Source organism: Epinephelus fuscoguttatus, linkage group LG6 (assembly GCF_011397635.1).
Source record: "Epinephelus fuscoguttatus linkage group LG6, E.fuscoguttatus.final_Chr_v1".
In the NCBI taxonomy this organism is placed as follows: Eukaryota; Metazoa; Chordata; class Actinopteri; order Perciformes; family Serranidae; genus Epinephelus; species Epinephelus fuscoguttatus.
This window is the reverse complement of record NC_064757.1, coordinates 31,661,663-31,680,790: the sequence shown is the minus strand read 5'-3', so window position 1 is coordinate 31,680,790 and position 19,128 is coordinate 31,661,663. Positions and strand designations below refer to the sequence as shown.

Below are 19,128 nucleotides of genomic sequence, written 5' to 3'. Positions count from 1 at the left end.
CCCTTACTTAAATCACTGAAGTCAACAGGCCTATATTTGGGAGAGGCCTTTAATTACTTTCACACAAAACTGTTGCGCAGCAAAGATGGGAAATACAATCAAATTGTTTATTTAAACCAGTATGAATTTTACTTCAGATAATAAGTCAGTTATGAATCATTCATTTGATCTAGCTCCAACAGACAGTGCATCAAAGAGAGAGTGTATTACAGCACTCGCCGATTACGGCACCCGTCATACCGACACAACACCACTTTATCCTGTTAAAACAATACTCACAACTTGAATACATTTTTATGAAACATCCTTTTGATTCCTTTGATCTGAGGACCCTTATGGACTTCAGGAATATGAATTACTTATAGGGTAGTTGAGGAATGGACACATAATTTGAGGTAGACAACAACCCCCTTTCATACTTCCAAAGAACTTCTTTAAAGAAATAGGCCAGTAAAAGTGACTGGGCATTTAATTGAAGTTTTACAGCACATATGTAACTGTAGATAGAAGTTAAACAGTGAGTCAGTTAATCAAAAAACTATTAAGTCATTAAGTCCATCAGTCAATTGACTGTGAACTAATTGAAAACTATGTTGATAATAAGTCAACTGATTAACTAATTTTAACAATGTTATTCTTAATTGTGAGACTTGGAATTAATATATCTGTGTTTTGGGCATCTTATCAGACAGAAAAGGCAATTTAAAGAGAAAGGAAAAGTTTTATTTATCGTTATTAGTAGTGAAAATCATCATAGACATGGGTTAGTGGGGAGGTGCCCAATGATTCATTCATGTCATCAAACTTCTTAAATTCCTAGAGACTATTTCTGAGGACACGACCTCAGTGTCCTGGGAGGGAAGCAACAGCCTTGAGTTATGTATCATTTGGTTAAGATTTATCAGGCAAGAAACCTCACAAAACAGCTCATGAATGACTGCAGAGCTGAATCAGCACCTCAGAGAGAGTCTCAATAACAACAGTGATCATCAAAAAGCTGATACTCGCAGCAGGGCTGCATTTAGATTCTATTTTTAACCAAGCCCGATCAAATAAGCGCTCAGGATCTGGACTTGTGAATCCTGAAAAGTATGACAGCCTCATGACTAACCTATCACTTGTTTTCACATGAGAGCAGGTGAACATCTGGAGAGACAAAAGTTGTAAAATATCTGCTGCCAAATAGTTCAACATGTTGACGAGAAGCTTCTAAAGCAGATGAGATAATGATGCTGCAGCTGGTAAATTAGTCTCACTGGGAGGTGATGGAGTAATGAAGTGGCAGGAGTCAGGATTGAAGATGCATGATGAGAATTTTGGAGGCTGCTGAGGGATGGCCAGTGTCCTTCAGGGTCCTGGAGGAGTGCTCCGGGCTCCATATTTAGGCGGTCTCAGAGAAAGCCTGTTCGATACTGCATGTATAATTGATGTGAAGTAATGCTAAACCAGGGTGTAGGCCCTGCCACAGTGGGAGCGGGCGGAGGAGGAGGAAGGGGGGTTGGGGAATTTAAGATTGGAGGGGATTGAGAGAAGGTATAAATTATGAAAGGACATTACTGGTGTTTTTGTTGAATTTATTACTTATGATGCAGAGCCATATGAGAAGCACTAATGTGCCGACTGGAGCCTTCCTGCTGTAATTGTCTTGGCACACTGACTGCGGGGCACTCTGACTGGCTGGCCCTCGGCCCAAAACTCTAATCAAAGGGAACGGCATTGTTCAAAGAGCAGTGTCTGATGTCTCTTTTACTGTCCCAAATGTACACAATCTATTAGCCCATCAAGGTTTTATGGTATATCTCTTAGTAGGCAAAATAAAACATTAACCCATTAACCTTTTCCCAGTCTGATGCTGCTTATAGATTTGCTGATGGTCCAGAACTTTTAAATATAAAATAAAAAATAATGCATGCTACTGTAGCATTAGTATAACACAGTGTTGTTTAATTTCACTTTATGACATAGCAGAAAGCTGACAGGGAATGAGGGGACAGGGCCGGGAGAGATAACAACACTGATGGTCAGCTTCATAAACCCCTCAGTCACTCTTCATTTATTTATTTAATTCTTTTTTACAGAGACAGTGTGAAAGGCTGGTTTTCAGATGTTTACCTCTGGCCAGGTATTAAATTAGCCATTAAAACATTTAAACTAGGAAGCCCCATCTCTGTTTTATTTATAACTCCTATATTGTGTCTGTATTTTATGACTCCCTCTTGTCTTCTAGTGTGAAGCACTTTGTGACGTACGACCCAGGCAGTGTAATATAAATAAGATTCATGTTACTTTACCACTAGTATAGAAAGCAATGTGGAAGAATAATGACTTGGTCACAGTTGTAGAAGTATTCTGATCCTTTGCCTGAGTAAAACTATCAGTAATACAATATAAAAATACTCTGAATATTACTTATAAAAAAGTGCATATGGAAGTACCAGTACAACATAATGGCTCCTGTCCACATGTTAGATCAATTAGATAAGATTATATTTATACTTTTTTTTTTTTTTTTTTTATCACTGATGCAATAACATGTAAGCAACATGTTTATGCTTCTTAAAAAGTTCACAAAACTTGGTGGCAGTATGGGAACTTATTTAATTTAATCTGAGCACAGTTATACTCAGATGTTATTGCCTCACGGATAATAACAACAGTTAGAAGTGTAAAACTTAAGGAAACAACTCATAAATATTACTGGAGGAGGTCTCTCCTATGACAGGGTTTTATCCAAACAAGAACCTGGGCTTAAATTGACTTAAAAAATACAAAATAAAATAAAATAAATCTATAAATAATAATAATAATAATAATAATAATAATAAAAACCCCACTAAAATAAGCAGTGTTACAGCATTGTTTGTTTGTTTTAGCTTTGTGACAGTGCTTCTTTCAGATAATCCTGTGTTTTTAAGCAGTTTATGTAGCTTGTAAAGTAGAAGACAGAACACTTTGTCCTTCAGTTTATCATTAAATTTTGGAAAAACAGCAACATTAGGTTTCTTACCAAAATGTTTAAAGACATATAACACCAGAGTTTAATAGATAAAACTTAAAGGTTATCACTTTACATTCATTTTACTTCAATAGTTACGATTTATAAACAGTATATCAGTACAAAAACATTTAAAAGATGGTTTGTAACACTCTATAATCTAGTTATGAGTGTTTATTAATGTATTTGTCAATAACTATAACTCATCCTGTGGAGACTTGTTTATTAAAAGATCATGAATGACAAGATAGTTAAACTCAGCTGTCATAATATAAAATGAGTCTTCACTGCAGACTTAATTATTAATAATATTAATAAACTCTTAACAACAACCTGCCTATAACTACGTTATAGTGTGTTATAAACCATTAATTAAATGTTTACATGGTGCTTATTAGAGCTGCAACGATTAATCAATTATTCGTCGACGATTAAATCAATTGCCACCTAATTTGATAATTGATTAATCAGTTTGAGTCATTATTTAAGAAAAAAGGTCAAAATTCTCTGATTCCAGCTTCTTAAATGTAAGTATTTTCTGATTTTTTTTACTCCTCTATGCCCAGAAACTGAATATCTTTGGATTGTGGACAAAACAAAACATTTGAGGATGTCATTTTGGGCTTTAGAAAGCACTTATAGACACTTTTACTATTTTCTGACATTTTATAGACAAAACAACATCAGTTAATGTGGAAAATAACTGACTGATTAATTTATACTGAAAATAATAGTTAGTTGCAGCCCTAGTGCTTATACGGTACAGTGAAGTGGTGAGTCATCATGAGTACGGGGGCCTCAGGTGGGCCCTTACCTTCAAATGAGGACATGGGCTCCAAGATGCCAAACTGCTTGAGAACTGCCATGAAAAGGATGATAACCACGCCGATGGCAAACAACTCCATACCCTGGATCCCCATGGCGTCAGGACGGGGGGGGGCCCACTCAGGGCCAAGCCTGCACGAGAAGGCCTGGGGCTTGCCTGAATAACGCTGGGCCGGGTTAGTCAACAACAAGTGTTTTCAACAGAGGTGAGCCAGGCAAAGCAAACAAGTCTGATTGGTGGGTGACTGCATGGGTTTGTTCCCAGGCCCAGGAGACAGCATGAGAACCAGGCCAAGCGGGCTGGACGAAGGCTGCTCTAATGTCAACACTGATGCTGAAGTGGAAAATATGTGGAAGCCGACATATATGGAAAACTTCCCTCTCTAGACCCATGAGGGAAAATGGGGGTTGTGTCACGAGCCATTTATTACGGTGCATTAAAGGAGACGTTTAGAGTCACTTTCCAGACTTTCGTCCAGCACGTTCTCTCAGGAGCTCAGACTGGCAAAGACACAAGTTACTGCTCACCCTCTTTAGTCTCAGAGCTAAAATCAGTCCTCACGTCATAGTTTACACTCATGAATCACATCTTTGTTTTAGATGAAAATGTCTTTTGGGAAAAGCAAAGAATTTGGTGTCCATTTACATGATTTGGCACCGGAGAAAGTCTGTGTGAATTCAGCTGACTTGTTGAAATACAGAACATGAAATACCCAAGTCTTCTCTCCTTCCATGCCATAAAATGGCAAAACAACATTAGCAATTATAAATTAATTACCCCATTATATGTGCCGACCACACGAGCAACAATCACACAAAAACATACTGTGAATGCTCTTTATCTGCCAGCCAAGGACAGTCTGAGTTTCTAGTCTTAGCGGCATCCGTTTACAATATTCAGGGTGAGATAATCTTTTAAAGCAGACCATGCAAAGTGAAAACAAGGCTCTACTTAAAAAATAAATAAATACTTATGGGACTTGTAATGTTTTAAGTACCAGTAACCAGTTTTTCTTTCAGTAATCCCAAGGTCCACCAATCACCTTTCAGCAAAAACTTAACTTAACCGTTAAATTTAGATTCGGCGATGCTGTCCCGTCTGACTCAGTCCACTTCACTGTTTGTCCAAATCCAGGTCCAGATATGGAAGAGTATGGCCCTGGAGAGAAGGCACTTAGAGCAGCAGCAGCAGCAGAAGCAGCAGCAGCAGCAGCAGCAACGTCCAGAGAGGGAAATCCTGAGAGGAGCTGTGGGGAATGAAACCTCCTCCCCCGGTGTCTACCTCCTCCGCACATACTTTTCCATCACTCCCCTCTCCTCAATTTATCTGTTGCTGCTTCGGGTGGCAACTTTTTCTCCCTCGACTCACTTAGTCAGCGCTCACTCTGGCTGAGGTTTTAAAACTGAAGTGCCCAGTCCACCCTAAACCCTCCACCCATCCTGTCCTCCTTGTGGTCTCTCCTTACTCCAGCACACTCCTCCTTTTTCTCCGTCTGTCCATCTGATTCGCCTTTGTGCCCTGGAGCTTTCTGCCTCCTCCTCCTCCTCCCGACATCCCCTCTGTCATTCCATAACTTTGGCCAACCACAGACTTTCTCTCCCCCTCTGCTCGACTCCTTCTTTCCTGCTCTAACGTGTCCCTCATTTCTCCACCACATCCACCTCGTCATGGCCGGGTTAAGAGATGTTTGAATGAGGGGTTAAATATCTAAAGCCCTGGCAATAATAAATAATGATTATATGAATGCCATATAAATAACTTTAAACATTATTATATGAAATCATATCAATAAATATTTGTAACTCCAAACAGACTACAGCCACACAGAGATGTCTCCAACCCTTTCTAAATGAGGGCAAGACACCAAGGGTGATAGAGACAGTTTGGTGTCTCTTCAAGGTTGTTTTGCATCTTCTCTCTGTGGTTGTTTTGTGTCTCTGTTGTTGTTTTGCATTTGCATATTTAAGTCATTTGATTGACTTTCCAACCAAAATATGTTAGCTGTTGCTTCATACAGATGTTCTGGTCCTCGGCCTGATCTGTACCCAGTAATCCATCTATGGGTACATTCACATTACAGTGCTTAATGCTCAGCTTCCTTTATTTCCTCAGGTCCAATCTTTCTGCAGAGACTGTTCACATTCATGGTTGATGTGACCCATATTTCACATCAGACTGAATGAATCTCTGCCCTGAACCACCTGACATGCAACCAAGAAGGTCAGACGGCGTCTTTCTGCATAATAATCAGCCATGCGCTTATGTTTGGGAGAGTGTGTATCATATTTTCAAAAAAACATCCCTTTGTGTTACGTGTCAGTTCATGGAGGACCGAAATGCAAACCAACAGGCAGGTTGAAATTTCAACAAAAAGTGAGCTTTAATGTAGTCGATAGAAACATCCAGTACAGGCAGGCAACTCAAAGTCTAAATGAAAGCAGAACAAAAACTAAACTGACAACCAACCTTTATCTCAAATCCAAAATCCAAACAGAACATTAGGCAAACAACGAGCAGGGAATGACACCAGGAACACAGGGATGAGCACATGGATAAATGCTGGAAGAACACGGGATGAATACAGGCAAGGATGCAGGAATGACCACAGACAATGACCAACTGACAAACTAATCACAAGAACGAGACACACCTGGAGTAGGGGAGACACGGGCAAAAGGAGGGAAATGGAGATTGGCTGACAACAAGGGTGTGCAGGGGAACACTAGGGTGGAGCAAACAAGACTAATACCGAACAGGTGAAGGGAAGACTCTTGGAACAGGGAAGGACTAACGAGACAGGTGTGACAGAAAACAGGTGGGAAAACACACATTTTTGATTTTGGGATAATAGTCCATGAGCTTGATCACCAGCTATTGCTGATAGTTCTGTGGAGAATGGGTGGCGTTAGGACTGGTGGAGGGTTTCACAGAGGAACAGCCCCTCCAGAGCAGGGCTACATTCCAATATCTCTGTTGCTGATAGCATCCTCAGCTTCTCAGTCTCAGTCTAATCACTCGCTCCTCCACAGCTTGAGCCTCTTGTCCAAATATGGTCACTTGTGTTCTTCAAGAAAACAAGCTGGCTACGGCTGAAATGTTGAAGTCAAGGCTTCAAAACAAGAGTCCAAAAACCAATGGGTGATGTCTCGGTATATATGTCAGTATAACGTGGAAAAACCACAGTTCTCACAGTGGTTGCATGGCCAGTGATCGGACAAGTATCGGATTTAGGACCACATATGAAAGTGGCTCAGATATGACTGGAAAAAATCTGAATTCTGTGTCACATGACAGCAAGAATTGGGATTTGGGCCACATTTGCATGTCGTGAACGTAGCCTATGATACTTACAAGCCAACGACCTATCATCTTCTGACTGGTGGAGGGGGCACCTACATGTGCCTTAGCCCCTATGGTTTATGGATGAGGGCTGAAGTCAGATGTGTGTAGTGTTGGCAGCCATGCACCCACACACACACGCACATGCACGCATGCACACGTACACACACACACACACACACACACACACACACACACACACACACACACACACACACACACACACACAAGCTGGCACACAGAGATCAAATATCAGGAACACCTCCACCTCCCCACACTTCAGCTCCTCCTCCTTCTTTTACTTTCATGTATTTTTCCTTTTTCTCTGTGAACTGAAGACAGTGTTGAAGTGAGGAATAAGCCTGAATATTATTATTATGGTATGTCTCCAAACATTAATGATTGATGGGATGCAACAGTTTGTCATAAATAAGGAAATATGTGATCAGATCGTGCGAACATAGTGTGTATAAACGTGGTTGTGTTTAGCAGGTCAGAGGAGGATAACTGATGACTCAGCACTTACTAATGCATTAAGATAAGATGGGGAATGGAGGTGTGTGTGTGTGTGTGTGTGTGTGTGTGTGTGTGTGTGTGTGTGTGTGTGTGTGTGTGTGTTTATGCATTGACTTGGTTGGAGATAGGAGACACAGATGGGAGGCCAGAGTGAGAGAAATCAATATCTTTGTGGTGGTGGAGCTTCCCCCTGCTTCTCTCTCTGCTTCTTACAGCGCACCAGAAAAATGTGAATCAATCGTCAATTATAAAATCTGAAATCTATTTTCACTCTCTACGGTAACTCTTCTTTAAGTGAGAGTCTGTCGTGTCTATCGTTACAACAGATGAAGGTCAAATTTACATTTCAGTTGGAGGAGAGTGGATCAGGTGACAAGCATCCACACACTAAACACACACGCACACACACCAGGTATCTGGGAATTATGTGATGCTTAAGGAGGTAATCTCTGTGTTTTTGCATTTATTTATGTACATTTAAGTTTGTCCTCTTGTATATATCGATGCTGTTGTCGAGAGTTTATGGGGTCTGTTGTGTGTGTGTGTGCATGTGTGTGTGCGTGATCGTTCCTCTGGGCAGGCCATTAGGACACTAACAGGTTTTTAAAAGGTAGGCTTGGCGCTGCCTGCTGACACAACAGTCAGTAAAGAGGGAGAGGAGACCCAGATGGTTTCCTCTCAGTCAGACACATCAGCAAGATCACCTCAGTATTCACCACAGTCAGAGAGGAGGAGAGGCAGAATGACACTCAAACCAGTGCACAGGTATTTCATTTATAATCTACAATGATATAATATTCTCACGTATCTAAATGCAGCTCATTGTTCTTCACTCAGGTGACACATAAATGATGCAGCCAATTCAAGAAAACTTATATTTACTGATTTAAAAACTTGATGTTTGTTTATATACTGAAGGGGTTAAAGAAGTTAAATGAAAGCACAATTCCACCATGAACATATTAGCGATTTCAAGTTAATGTCCTGCATTCAAAGCTTCAGTAAAAGCACAGTATCGATGATTCAGAGTCTGGGGTGGGAAAGTCTGCACACAGTTCTCAACATGGACGTGGCTGAGCCAGTGGCTAGCAGCTGCCTGTTGCCTATAAACACTGTATAAGTACAGAGCAGCAGTTGATTATAATAATAATAATAATTAGTTAGCCAGTGGGACACATTTCTTGGGACTCACATGCATTAATATGCACGTTCAGCTGAACTGTCTACCAGAACAACGACATAGAAGCACAGACTACAACACAGAGGGAGCATGACTTCATTCTCTGCTCAGGATGTCATTATTCCACTATATCTTTGTATAGCAAATAGAGAGTTTGCTGCTATATTAATGCCTTAAATGATGTGTTCAGAACATAAAAGTAATAAATACATTTTATTTATAAAGCGCTTTTCAGAACTAAGTTACAAAGTGCTTTACACAGTTTATCTTGGATTTAAAACAATGCGGGATTCAAGCTAATAAAATGAGGCAATTTCAAGAAATATAAAGAACAATTAAATAAAATGAAGATAAAGTACCATCACTGAAGCAGATAAAGCAAAGTTGGCAACTAATAAAATTAGAATAATACAAAAATAACAGAATACAATAACCGATGACAATACAAGAAAATACTAATAATAAAAATAATCAAATGAGACCTATATAAAATAAAAAGTGTGCTGAAATTAATGAAAGGCTTTTTTAACAGATATGTTTTAAGGAGTGATTTATAAAATGTCACTGATTTAGCGAGCCTCAGATCCTGAGGAACATGTCGAGCTACATTTAGTAACTTGTACAATTAGCTGTAAATGTGACCTGGCTGCAATGTTGGATACAGTTAAATGGGAAAACAAAGCACCACCCGCAAGCTGGACCGACTTTCTCATTTTACAGCTAAACAGTACACTAAAAGATGTTTCTGAAAACATTTGAAGTCACGAAAAGCCAATGCAGTAACAGAACTTTGATTCATATTTGATCAGCGCTGCCTTGTTTGACAGTTTGACCACAGTTCATGAAGCGGTTGACATGATTGACAACTGTGTTAGAGACTCCTTGACTCTGATTGGTTGGTGCATCACAGTTTGATTCTAGCGAATGCAATTAGAGGCAGTAGGAGATGTATGATTTTTCTCACAGACTGTTTCATGTACTGCTTTCAGAGTGTCAGTTTCAGTAAATATGACAAAGTTATTCTAATAAACTGTAACTTTAAGCTGTAAAAAAGTTGGCTGTGGGCTGGAACTGAACCTGTGGCTGCTGCGACAAGGACATTGCCTTTGTGCATGAGATGACAGCTTTACCCACTAAGCTACTGAGCGCCCCATGTTTATGTGTCACGGCTCCACCATTTTCTTAAATAGAAATATTCTAAATGCGTTGTACATTTCAATCTTTGAAAACTTTGGGATCTCCACTAGAATTTAAATATAGTTCTGTAGGTTTTACCAAAGTTCAGATGAACAACATGATTTCATAATGATTAGATAGTTTAATCTATAACATGGCACCAATACTTTCTAAACATATTATATGCTTTGTGTGTAAAATCATAATCTGAATTGTAAATCGTAACACAGCTGTCAAGTAAACAAAGTCCAACATTTGAAATTTAGTGGAGTAAGACCATGTATAATTTAAATAAATCAAATAAAATACCTCAATACTGCACTTATCTACAGTAAATACAAATTTATGGTGTACTACTCTTCCAGGAAAAATCTTTCCAAGAATAACAAGTGATGAGTTTAAAGTTCACATTCCCACCACCCCTGAGCAAACACTGAAAAAAAGCAACCCACTGAAACTAATTTCTACTACAGCAGAAAGGTTTAATTGACCTGAACTGTGTGACTGTTATGTGATTTCTGGGATGTGTACTGCAAACACGCCACAAAATTGCTCACTCATGACCAAAAACATGAGCAAACTCCTAGAAAAACAAGACTCCTGTGAATTACCGCTTTGATTAGAAGAAGTAAGAGTGAAAAATTAAAGACAGAGTGAGGGAGTGAATGAGTAGACAAATGAGTGAATGAAGAAACAGATAAAGCAGATGGCGAAATCATACGAGTGCCTACCTGAGCGATGGTACCTGGCTGCACTGTGGCCACAGTGGGAAAGGCAGCTGGGGCGAGAGAGGCGCCTCCTGGCCTCCACAGAAAGAGCGGCCATCACAGCTCCCATAATGCAGCTGAATTACCAAAACAAAGAGGCTAACAATGGCTGACAGGCTGCTCTGAGATACTTTAAATACCACTGGAGATCCCTGGATGAGACCAAAGTCTAACAAGACAAAATCCAGACTTTAAGAGACTTTATAGGCGTGAACGCTCAGTCATGAAGATCAATGCTAACAGAGTGCTTTAAACTGCTGAGCTGCTGAGTTTGAGCTGCGGCCTGAAGAATCTCAGCTCAGAGCAAAGCATGCAAGTCTGACTCTCACGTACCGACAAAGGCAACTACCTGGTACAGTGGAAAAGGTGACAGGTGAGAGAGATTTTCTGTGTGTGTGTGTGTGTGTGTGTGTGTGTGTGTGTGTGTGTGTGTGTGCCTTTGTTTGAGGCCACATTTGAAAATCTGTTTGAGTTTGTGACACCACGTCACAGTGAGAAGAGAGAGAGATGAAAAAGAGGACGGGATCAAACATCAAATGCAGAGCTTCTGACCTTTCACATCACACATCCACCTCCACGTCTTTTTTTTTTTTTTTTTTAATTCTCTCTGTCTCACCATCCCTTTCATCTGATCGTGCTTCACATAAAAACATGACGGTATAACTCCTGTCTTACTCTTACCCATTCTTGTAGACTCTATGCTATACAAATTACTACAAGCAACCCTCCTTTATCTCACTGCAGACAATCACAAGTGCAGTATGAGAAGATACACTCACCGGCCACTTTATTAGGTACACCTTGCTAGTACCAGATTGGACCCCTTTTGCCTTCAGAACTACCTTAATTCTTGGTGTCACAGATTCAACAAGGTGCTGGAAACATTCCTCAGAGATTTTGGTCCATACTGACATGATAGCATCACACAATTGCTGCAGATATGTCAGCTGCACATCCATGATGTGAATCTCTCAATCAACCACATCCCAAAGGTGCTCTATTGGACTGAGATCTGGTGACTGTGGAGGCCATTGGAGTACAGTGAACTCATTGTCATGTTCAAGAAACCAGTTTGAGATGATCTGAGCTTTGTGACATGGTGCGTTATCCTGCTGGAAGTAGCCATCAGAAGATGGGTACACTGTGGTCATAAAGGGATGGACACGGTCAGCAACAATACTCAGGTAGGCTGTGGTGTTTAAACCATGCTCAGCTGGTACTAAGGGGCCCAAAGTGTGCCAAGAAAATATCCCCCACACCATTACACCACCACCAGCAGCTTGAACCGTTGATACAAGGCAGGATGGATCCATGCTTTCATGTTGTTTACGCCAAATTCTGACCCTACCATCTGAATGTGGCAGCAGAAATCCAGACTCATCAGACCAGGCAATGTTTTTCCAATCTTCTATTGTCCAGTTTTGGTGAGCCTGTGTGAACTGTAGCCTCAGTTTCCTGTTGTTAGCTGACAGGAGTGGCACCTGGTGTGGTCTTCTGCTGCTGTAGCCCATCTGCTTCAAGGTTGGACGTGTTGTTGGTTCAGAGATGGTTTTCTGCAGACCTTGGTTGTAACCAGTGGTTATTGGAGTTACTGTTTCCTTTCTATCATCTTGAACCAGTCTGGCCATTCTCCTCTGACCTCTGGCATCAACAAGGCATTTTCACCCAGAGAACTGCTGCTCACTGGATATTTTCTCTGTACCATCCTCTGTAAACCCTTGTTTACAGAGGATGTCCTGCTTCATGGGGGCCTCTGATCAAAGATCAACTGTGTTTTGTTGTTGACAAGAAAGCAGCAGAACACACAGCTGGAAATGTCTGGCACCAGACAGAGATAGAGGAAAATACCTCACAACACAAACTGTGTCTACAACAATAACAACACCCACTCCTGTGAAAATATAATGAAGGCAAGAATGCTTTTAGCCATTACAGTTTAGATCTGCATTACCCAGAAAGTGGCAATGAAATTGCCAGCGGAGATTTATTATGGACAATCTGCTTCATTTCTATCTGGAAGCAAGTCAAGATATCTTCACATTCACACTAAAAAGTATTTTGATGAGTCACTTGAGGCATGTCAGGCTATCTGTATGGATTGACACACTTCACACGTACAGACTCAAAGACAGGCATGCTGGAAGTCAGAGTTTGGGGGTGCTGAGAGAAAATTAGTTTTTATAATGACGTCAAATGAAAAACTCCATGACATTTACGGTTTTTGCATTAATTTCAATGGCCAGGATCATTTATATTTAATAGTTACTAACATTTGACACTAATTTTAGAACATTTTAAAAACCTTGCACGCATCGTGGTCACTACAGTGGACAACTTTTTAAAAGCTATTTTCTTGTATATCCTCCTGAGACCCTGTGTTCACATATGAGGTCATTATATTTTGGGTTTACTTGACCTTATACTCAATTCTACTTTACTCAGACCTGTTGTCTTTGTTTGTAAACACTAGTGGTAGTAAGAGCACAATACACTAATCCATGTAAAAACAAGATGGCAGCCATCTCTGCCAAGTCAGTCTGCAGCCGATCCTGACCAGAGTTGGGTAAACCATTACAAAGTAACGCGTTAGAGTACTTTGATTAGTTTTTGCAGTAACGAGTAACCTAACGCGTTAGTTTGCTGTTTGAGTAATCAAATACTTAAGTACGTTTTAAAAAAAAAACATCAGTTAATTCCGTTACTTTTAGAACGCTGGTCCTTCAGCTCCGAAACAACAATGGCTGTCATTTGGCTCTAATAACGGAGATAACGTTAAACCTATCAGTCTGAAAGAAGCCACGGAGCTTGTGGCTCGCTACGTGGTCGGAGAAATGCTGCCCTTGTCTATGGTGGAGTCTAAATAGGTGGAGGAGGACTCGCTGACAGACATATTTCAGACTCAGGACTTGCATTATGCCTGGTACACGCTACACGCTGGTACTCACCAATTATCCCTGGTCGTATTTTCACGGTGTGTGTGATGTCACCGGGTTATTCTTGTCCTATTTTATTACTTTTACTATTATTTGAGTCACTGTGTCTGTTCATGTGCCAGCCGACATGTTGTTGTAGTCACCTAAAAGCGTCAGCAGATGGCAGGAGCTACATTTGAAGCGCCATATCTAAACTGTCAAGCTACTGTATCTTCCACAGGAAGTTCTGACAAATGTTTCAGAATAAAAGCCTATTTAGAAAATGGAGGGATTCTCTCAGTCGAGGTTATAAGGGGCTTTTAATTTGAAACAAGCATTGAGTTCGAAATGATGGTGCGATGTGTTAACTTTACAAAGACAACAGAGCGGATAAAAAGTAAATATATAAACACACAGAGGGATTAATGAATAACGGACCGTCTATAATGTAGTCTGTTTCAAATGAAGCTGGGAGCCTCTGCAGTTGTGGTGAGTAAAAGCCCCGCTGCTATTTGTTAATGGTATTACTTTATGTCCAACCATGAGGATGTACCATTGTTTGCTAGCTTGATGCTAATGACAGTAACATTAACTCAGCGGGTTGACAAAGTGCCTCTGCTGTTTCACACCATCATTTCCCCCTTTTACTCTGTGTGGTAACATCCCTAGAGGAAATATTAAAAACGCTGGGGTGTTGTTGTCATACAGTTGTCTAGGGCAGCAGATCGTTCTGTGTTTCTACTGGTCAAAGTGACAGCTGTGATGGGAGAATTGGATCTCAGTGAAGGGCAAGTGGTCCATAACTTAAATTTTGGAGACAAAAAATGTAGGCTTAGCGCCCAGTGGTCCATTGCCCAACAGGAAAAGGGAGTAACGTTGGAAGTACTTTTAAAGTAATTGAATTACTTTACTCAGGGAGTAACGCAGTAAAGTAACTGGTTACTTTTTAAAAAAGTAACGCAGTAACGTACTTTGATTACTTTTAAAGTAACCCTTACCCAACACTTAAAAAGGTTTGTAGTTTGATATGGCAACAAATTTGACCAATTTTGCAATAGTAACAAGCTAAGATGCTGTTAATTAGGAAGTACTCGTTTGAAGCCATTGGGACTTTATTACTGTTGACAATGTTTAATTTTTTAAACACATAGCCAACAGGAGAAATTACAAATGCATACCAAACAAAAGTTTGAGTCACAGGAGAATATACATGGGTTTTGAAGCTATAGTTAAATGTAGGCCATTACAGTGGCTCCTTGTGCATCATGTTGTACACTGCCACCCATTGGCCAGGTGTTGTAAGTGCAATATAAATCTCCCATCACCAAGATGGCCAACAGAATGCAAGAAATGTTGTATGGCTCAAGAATATCTTGCCTTCAGTAAGAGGAGACCCTTACAGGTTAAAAAAAGGGAAACATTAAGTAACTGTAAGGAGCGATACAGTTGTAAAAATTTCCAAGTATTGATTTTATGTTAGGACGCGTTATGATTCATCATCTGTTCACTAAACTAGACGTCATGCAGCACTGGCTATATTTTAACTACAACCAATAGTATTACTGCAACTTTGTTGTTCTTGAAAATACTTCATCTGCAGTGACTTTTTTATGGCTTTAAATCAATTGATTAATGTTATTAAAATGCAGCTTGCAGTTTCTGTACCAAAAACAATATTCTGACAATATTTTTATAGGAAATGTTCCTTGAAAAAAATAGATAGTTTTACAGGGGGGAGCTGAGGAGTCAAGAACAAGGAGCTGAATGATGAGGGACAGAGGGAGAGAAGTACAGGAGAAGTAGAAAGAGGGAGAGGAGAGGCTGAGGAGTCAGCTGTGAGGTTCAGTGCTTTTGTATTGCATTGAACAGAATGAGAATATGTTTAAATATGTGAACACTCTAGTTAAACAACATTAATCAATATTATTATTGTTTCACATATCGTTTTTGTCATCAGTTTATATTTCTTCATATGAAAACCGAAAACTCCTTGAAAAATACATGTTTTTAAAAACAAAAATAACTTTTTTTTTTGTCATGCCTAAAGAGGAGTAAAGGGAGGACAGCAGAAGACATAAACACACACCAATTCAACTGAGCTGGACAGCCACAAAAAAAAGGTTCAGGCTGAGATCAATGCCAAAAAATGTCAGTTTATTCAGAACATCTGTGCACAAAAACAAAGTGCAAAAAATAATAATAAAAAGTGATAAAAACAGCAGCAAATGTTTCAGTCCTTGACTTTCAAAAGGACTCAGTTGTGCAGCACAGCTTAAGTGGTGTGTGGGTATTTCTTCTGCCATCCTCTCTTGATCGTCCATTGTACGTACGCACCCAAGATCAAGTTTTTTGTTGCCCTAAGTGGGCGCAGTTTCACAGCAGCCCTAAGACTTTAAAGAGGAATAAAAATACTGTATGTCGGCAACAGTCAGCAACACAGAACTAATTTTAAAAAATTCCAAAGTGGAGAGGAGGCAGTGTATAGCTGAGGGTGAGAGATGTGATCCATAACCAGGTAGTTTATAATAATGCAGGTCTGTGAGGATACAGCCATTTTGTACAGGAGACAAACGTGGATCTACTGATGCTCATTCACACCGCAGAGGTTCATATGAGAGAGCTGTCACCGAAAACTTTCTTCTTGAAAAACTGACATTCAACCATTAAAGCAACTGTTCAACATAATAATAAAGACACCACAGTAGATATTTCCTGCTTTCTGTATGTTGATTGTACTCATGTAAAAATATGACTGTGGCCACTGGGTGATTCCCTGCTGTGCTGACTGCTCTACAGACACACTGCTGCAGTTTATGACTGATAATGGAGGCTGCCTTAATTTCCCACACATCCTGTTTGTAATCACCACTGGTGGGCAGATATTCTGTTTTTAACAATCCACAACTTGCAATTACAGTAAATCCTCATGATGTAAATGGAGCATTTATTCCTGGATAAGGCACATTGACGAGACTCTGGAGGTGCGTCTGAGTGTTTCCCAGTGTCATCGGCAAAACAGTAAAATGACATTTCTTTTGTTTTATAATAGACATGTGGGATTACGACTCATCAGCAGATTTTAATAGTGAAATATACAGAAAGGTACCTGATAAACACAAACCACCAGGTTAGATACTACAATTATAGCCTACACTTAAAAAAAATAATCCACTTGTGTAACTTTAAGAAAACAATTAAAGTAACAATTTGCAAGCATCCTTTTCAGTAATTTCAATTCTGTCCCTATAGACCAGCCAACATGATTTGCTTTAACATTAAAAAGCTTAATTAAGCAGTAAAAGAGAGACCGTCAAAAGCTGCTTGCTGCTTAGGCCTGCTACTAACAAATATTTTCTCCATTAATCCATTACTGTATGGTAGACCTTATAGTTTCACAATATTTTGTTTCCCAGCAGCCATGTAATATCCCCTCCGTCCACCAGAGGACGCTAGGCGCCATACAACACACAGCGGTGCAGAACAGCAGCTCACAATCAGAGGGGAAAGAGAAGGAAATGAAACATGAGAGAATGGATCAAATTATTGAGACTATTCCAAGATGGTATATGTGAGCTTACTCAGCTGCTGTGCGGTTTGTCACATCATCAGTTTCGGTGTTTCACAGGGAAGTGATTGATCACAAACAACTGATACATGGATAAAACAAGAAGCCACAAAGAAATACAATATGAAAAGACTGCCTATACCATGTAATCGTGCACACAAGTGAATATCTGCATGGTGATGTATTTAATATAATGTGTGTGCACAGAGCCAGCTGATCAACCCCTGAGCCTGCAGGAGGCTGAACACACTGTAGCCAATTACACCCTCCATGTCTTTAATGCTCACACCCCCTGTAGCAGCTCAGGACTGAAGATGAAAACTTCAGAATACAATACCACAGAAATTTAAATTTGCCGTATGGCCTCTCCACTAAAAATTCCTACAAGAGCTGCAGACATACAATGTTGGTCATCAGGGGAAAAGATGGCAGCTCTTTCAGGCTTCTCCCGCTCCTGCTATCTCTGCCCTTTAACTACTCGATACCTTCCAATTAAAACTGAACCCAGTCTCACTTCCATATGAGATAATCTCCTTTTCATAGAACCACCTCATCCCGGCAGGTTCAAAGCCAACCTTAGCTGTGTAATTAAAACAGGGTCTTCTTAATCAAAGCTTATTTTTCTCCTCTCCCTCCCTCTGCCCCGATTGTTGCTTCATTCCTCTCATTTCTCTTTATCCAAATATCTCTCTTCTCCCTCCCTCCTACCCTGAGTGCAGAATTAGGTTTAGGTAATGGATCATGGGAGACCTGAACCCCTACCTGAGAAAGACTCCATTATGGAGATTCAAGCTGGGAACTGTTGAGAGGAGAGTAGGATCAAGAGAGGCAAAACAAAGACAGCTGAACATTCATCATCAAGTCCTGTCTCTACAGAGCACCGTGTAAACACTGCACCCTGAGGTGTCCTCACCTGTCTGCACAAACTTTACGGGAATCTGGGACGGAGGAAACAGCAGGGGATGGAAGACAGAATGAGACTGATGATCAACATTTAAAAAAAAGAAAGGGAAGTAAGGAAGAAGTGTGGATGAAGAGGAAACTGTGGGGAGGAAGAGGGAGAAAATACCAAGTGCTGATTCAGCCTGTGGTGGCTTGATAAGGCGATGTGTTCATTTGGATGGAAGGAAGGACGCAGGAGGAGGACGGAGGATAGACTTACATCTAATCAATGATGAAAGGAAGGACATGCAGACCAACTCAAGAAGGACAGACTGGGGGAAAGATGTACAGAACAGTAATAAAAATAAGAATCTTAATTGGGAAAAGGTGCCACTAATCAGACCAAACCCATAAGTTCACTTTAATTATGCTCAAACAGAAAGAAAAATAAAATATATTTTCAGAAAAACAAATGGGGGAAGTCTGGAATATGAATCCAAACAAAAAAAAAGTTAAGGTGCACTGTTTCCTTAAGTGCACGAAAGTTACAAAGCGCACAATGACTGCACAACAATCGCCAGCAGGGTCAAACTATCAAGTGAATGACGGACAAGCTTCAATCACACACATGATAATTTAAGTAAAAAGAGTAAAAGTCCTCCACTTAAACAAGTAAATATCAGCTAAATTAAAGTATCAAAAGTAAAAGTACTCTGCTCCTGTGACTGATAAAGTATCATACATTACGTTATTACATTATTAATATTAATGCATCAATATATAAACAGCTGCTGATCCCTGTGCAGCTAGTTTTAACTACTGTGTGTACAGTGTGGTAATTCAGTCCAATGGTTCCCAACCTAGGGGTCGAGGCCCCTCCAAAGGGTCACAAGATGAACCTGAGGAACTGTGAGATGATTAAGTCATTCTCCAAATCAATATAACAGTGGTTACTGGACAATCAAACGTG

General features: G+C 40.1%; 1 protein-coding gene across 3 annotated transcripts in view; it reads right to left on the bottom strand.

Moving 5' to 3' along the window:
* Nucleotides 1–19,128, bottom strand: part of kcnip3b (Kv channel interacting protein 3b, calsenilin) — an 80,932-nt gene that overhangs the window by 20,561 nt on the left and 41,243 nt on the right. For 2 of the 3 annotated variants that reach the window (XM_049579018.1, XM_049579019.1), the window contains exon 1: nt 3,810–5,271. The exons of the other annotated variant lie outside the window; for it this stretch is intronic. Coding sequence is in view for 1 of the 2 variants with exons in the window: in XM_049579019.1 (XP_049434976.1) it covers nt 3,810–3,915 (106 nt within the window). In the remaining variant the exon portion in view is untranslated. Of the gene's footprint in view, nt 1–3,809; nt 5,272–19,128 lie in introns of those variants that run through there. 3 annotated transcript variants of the gene reach the window in all.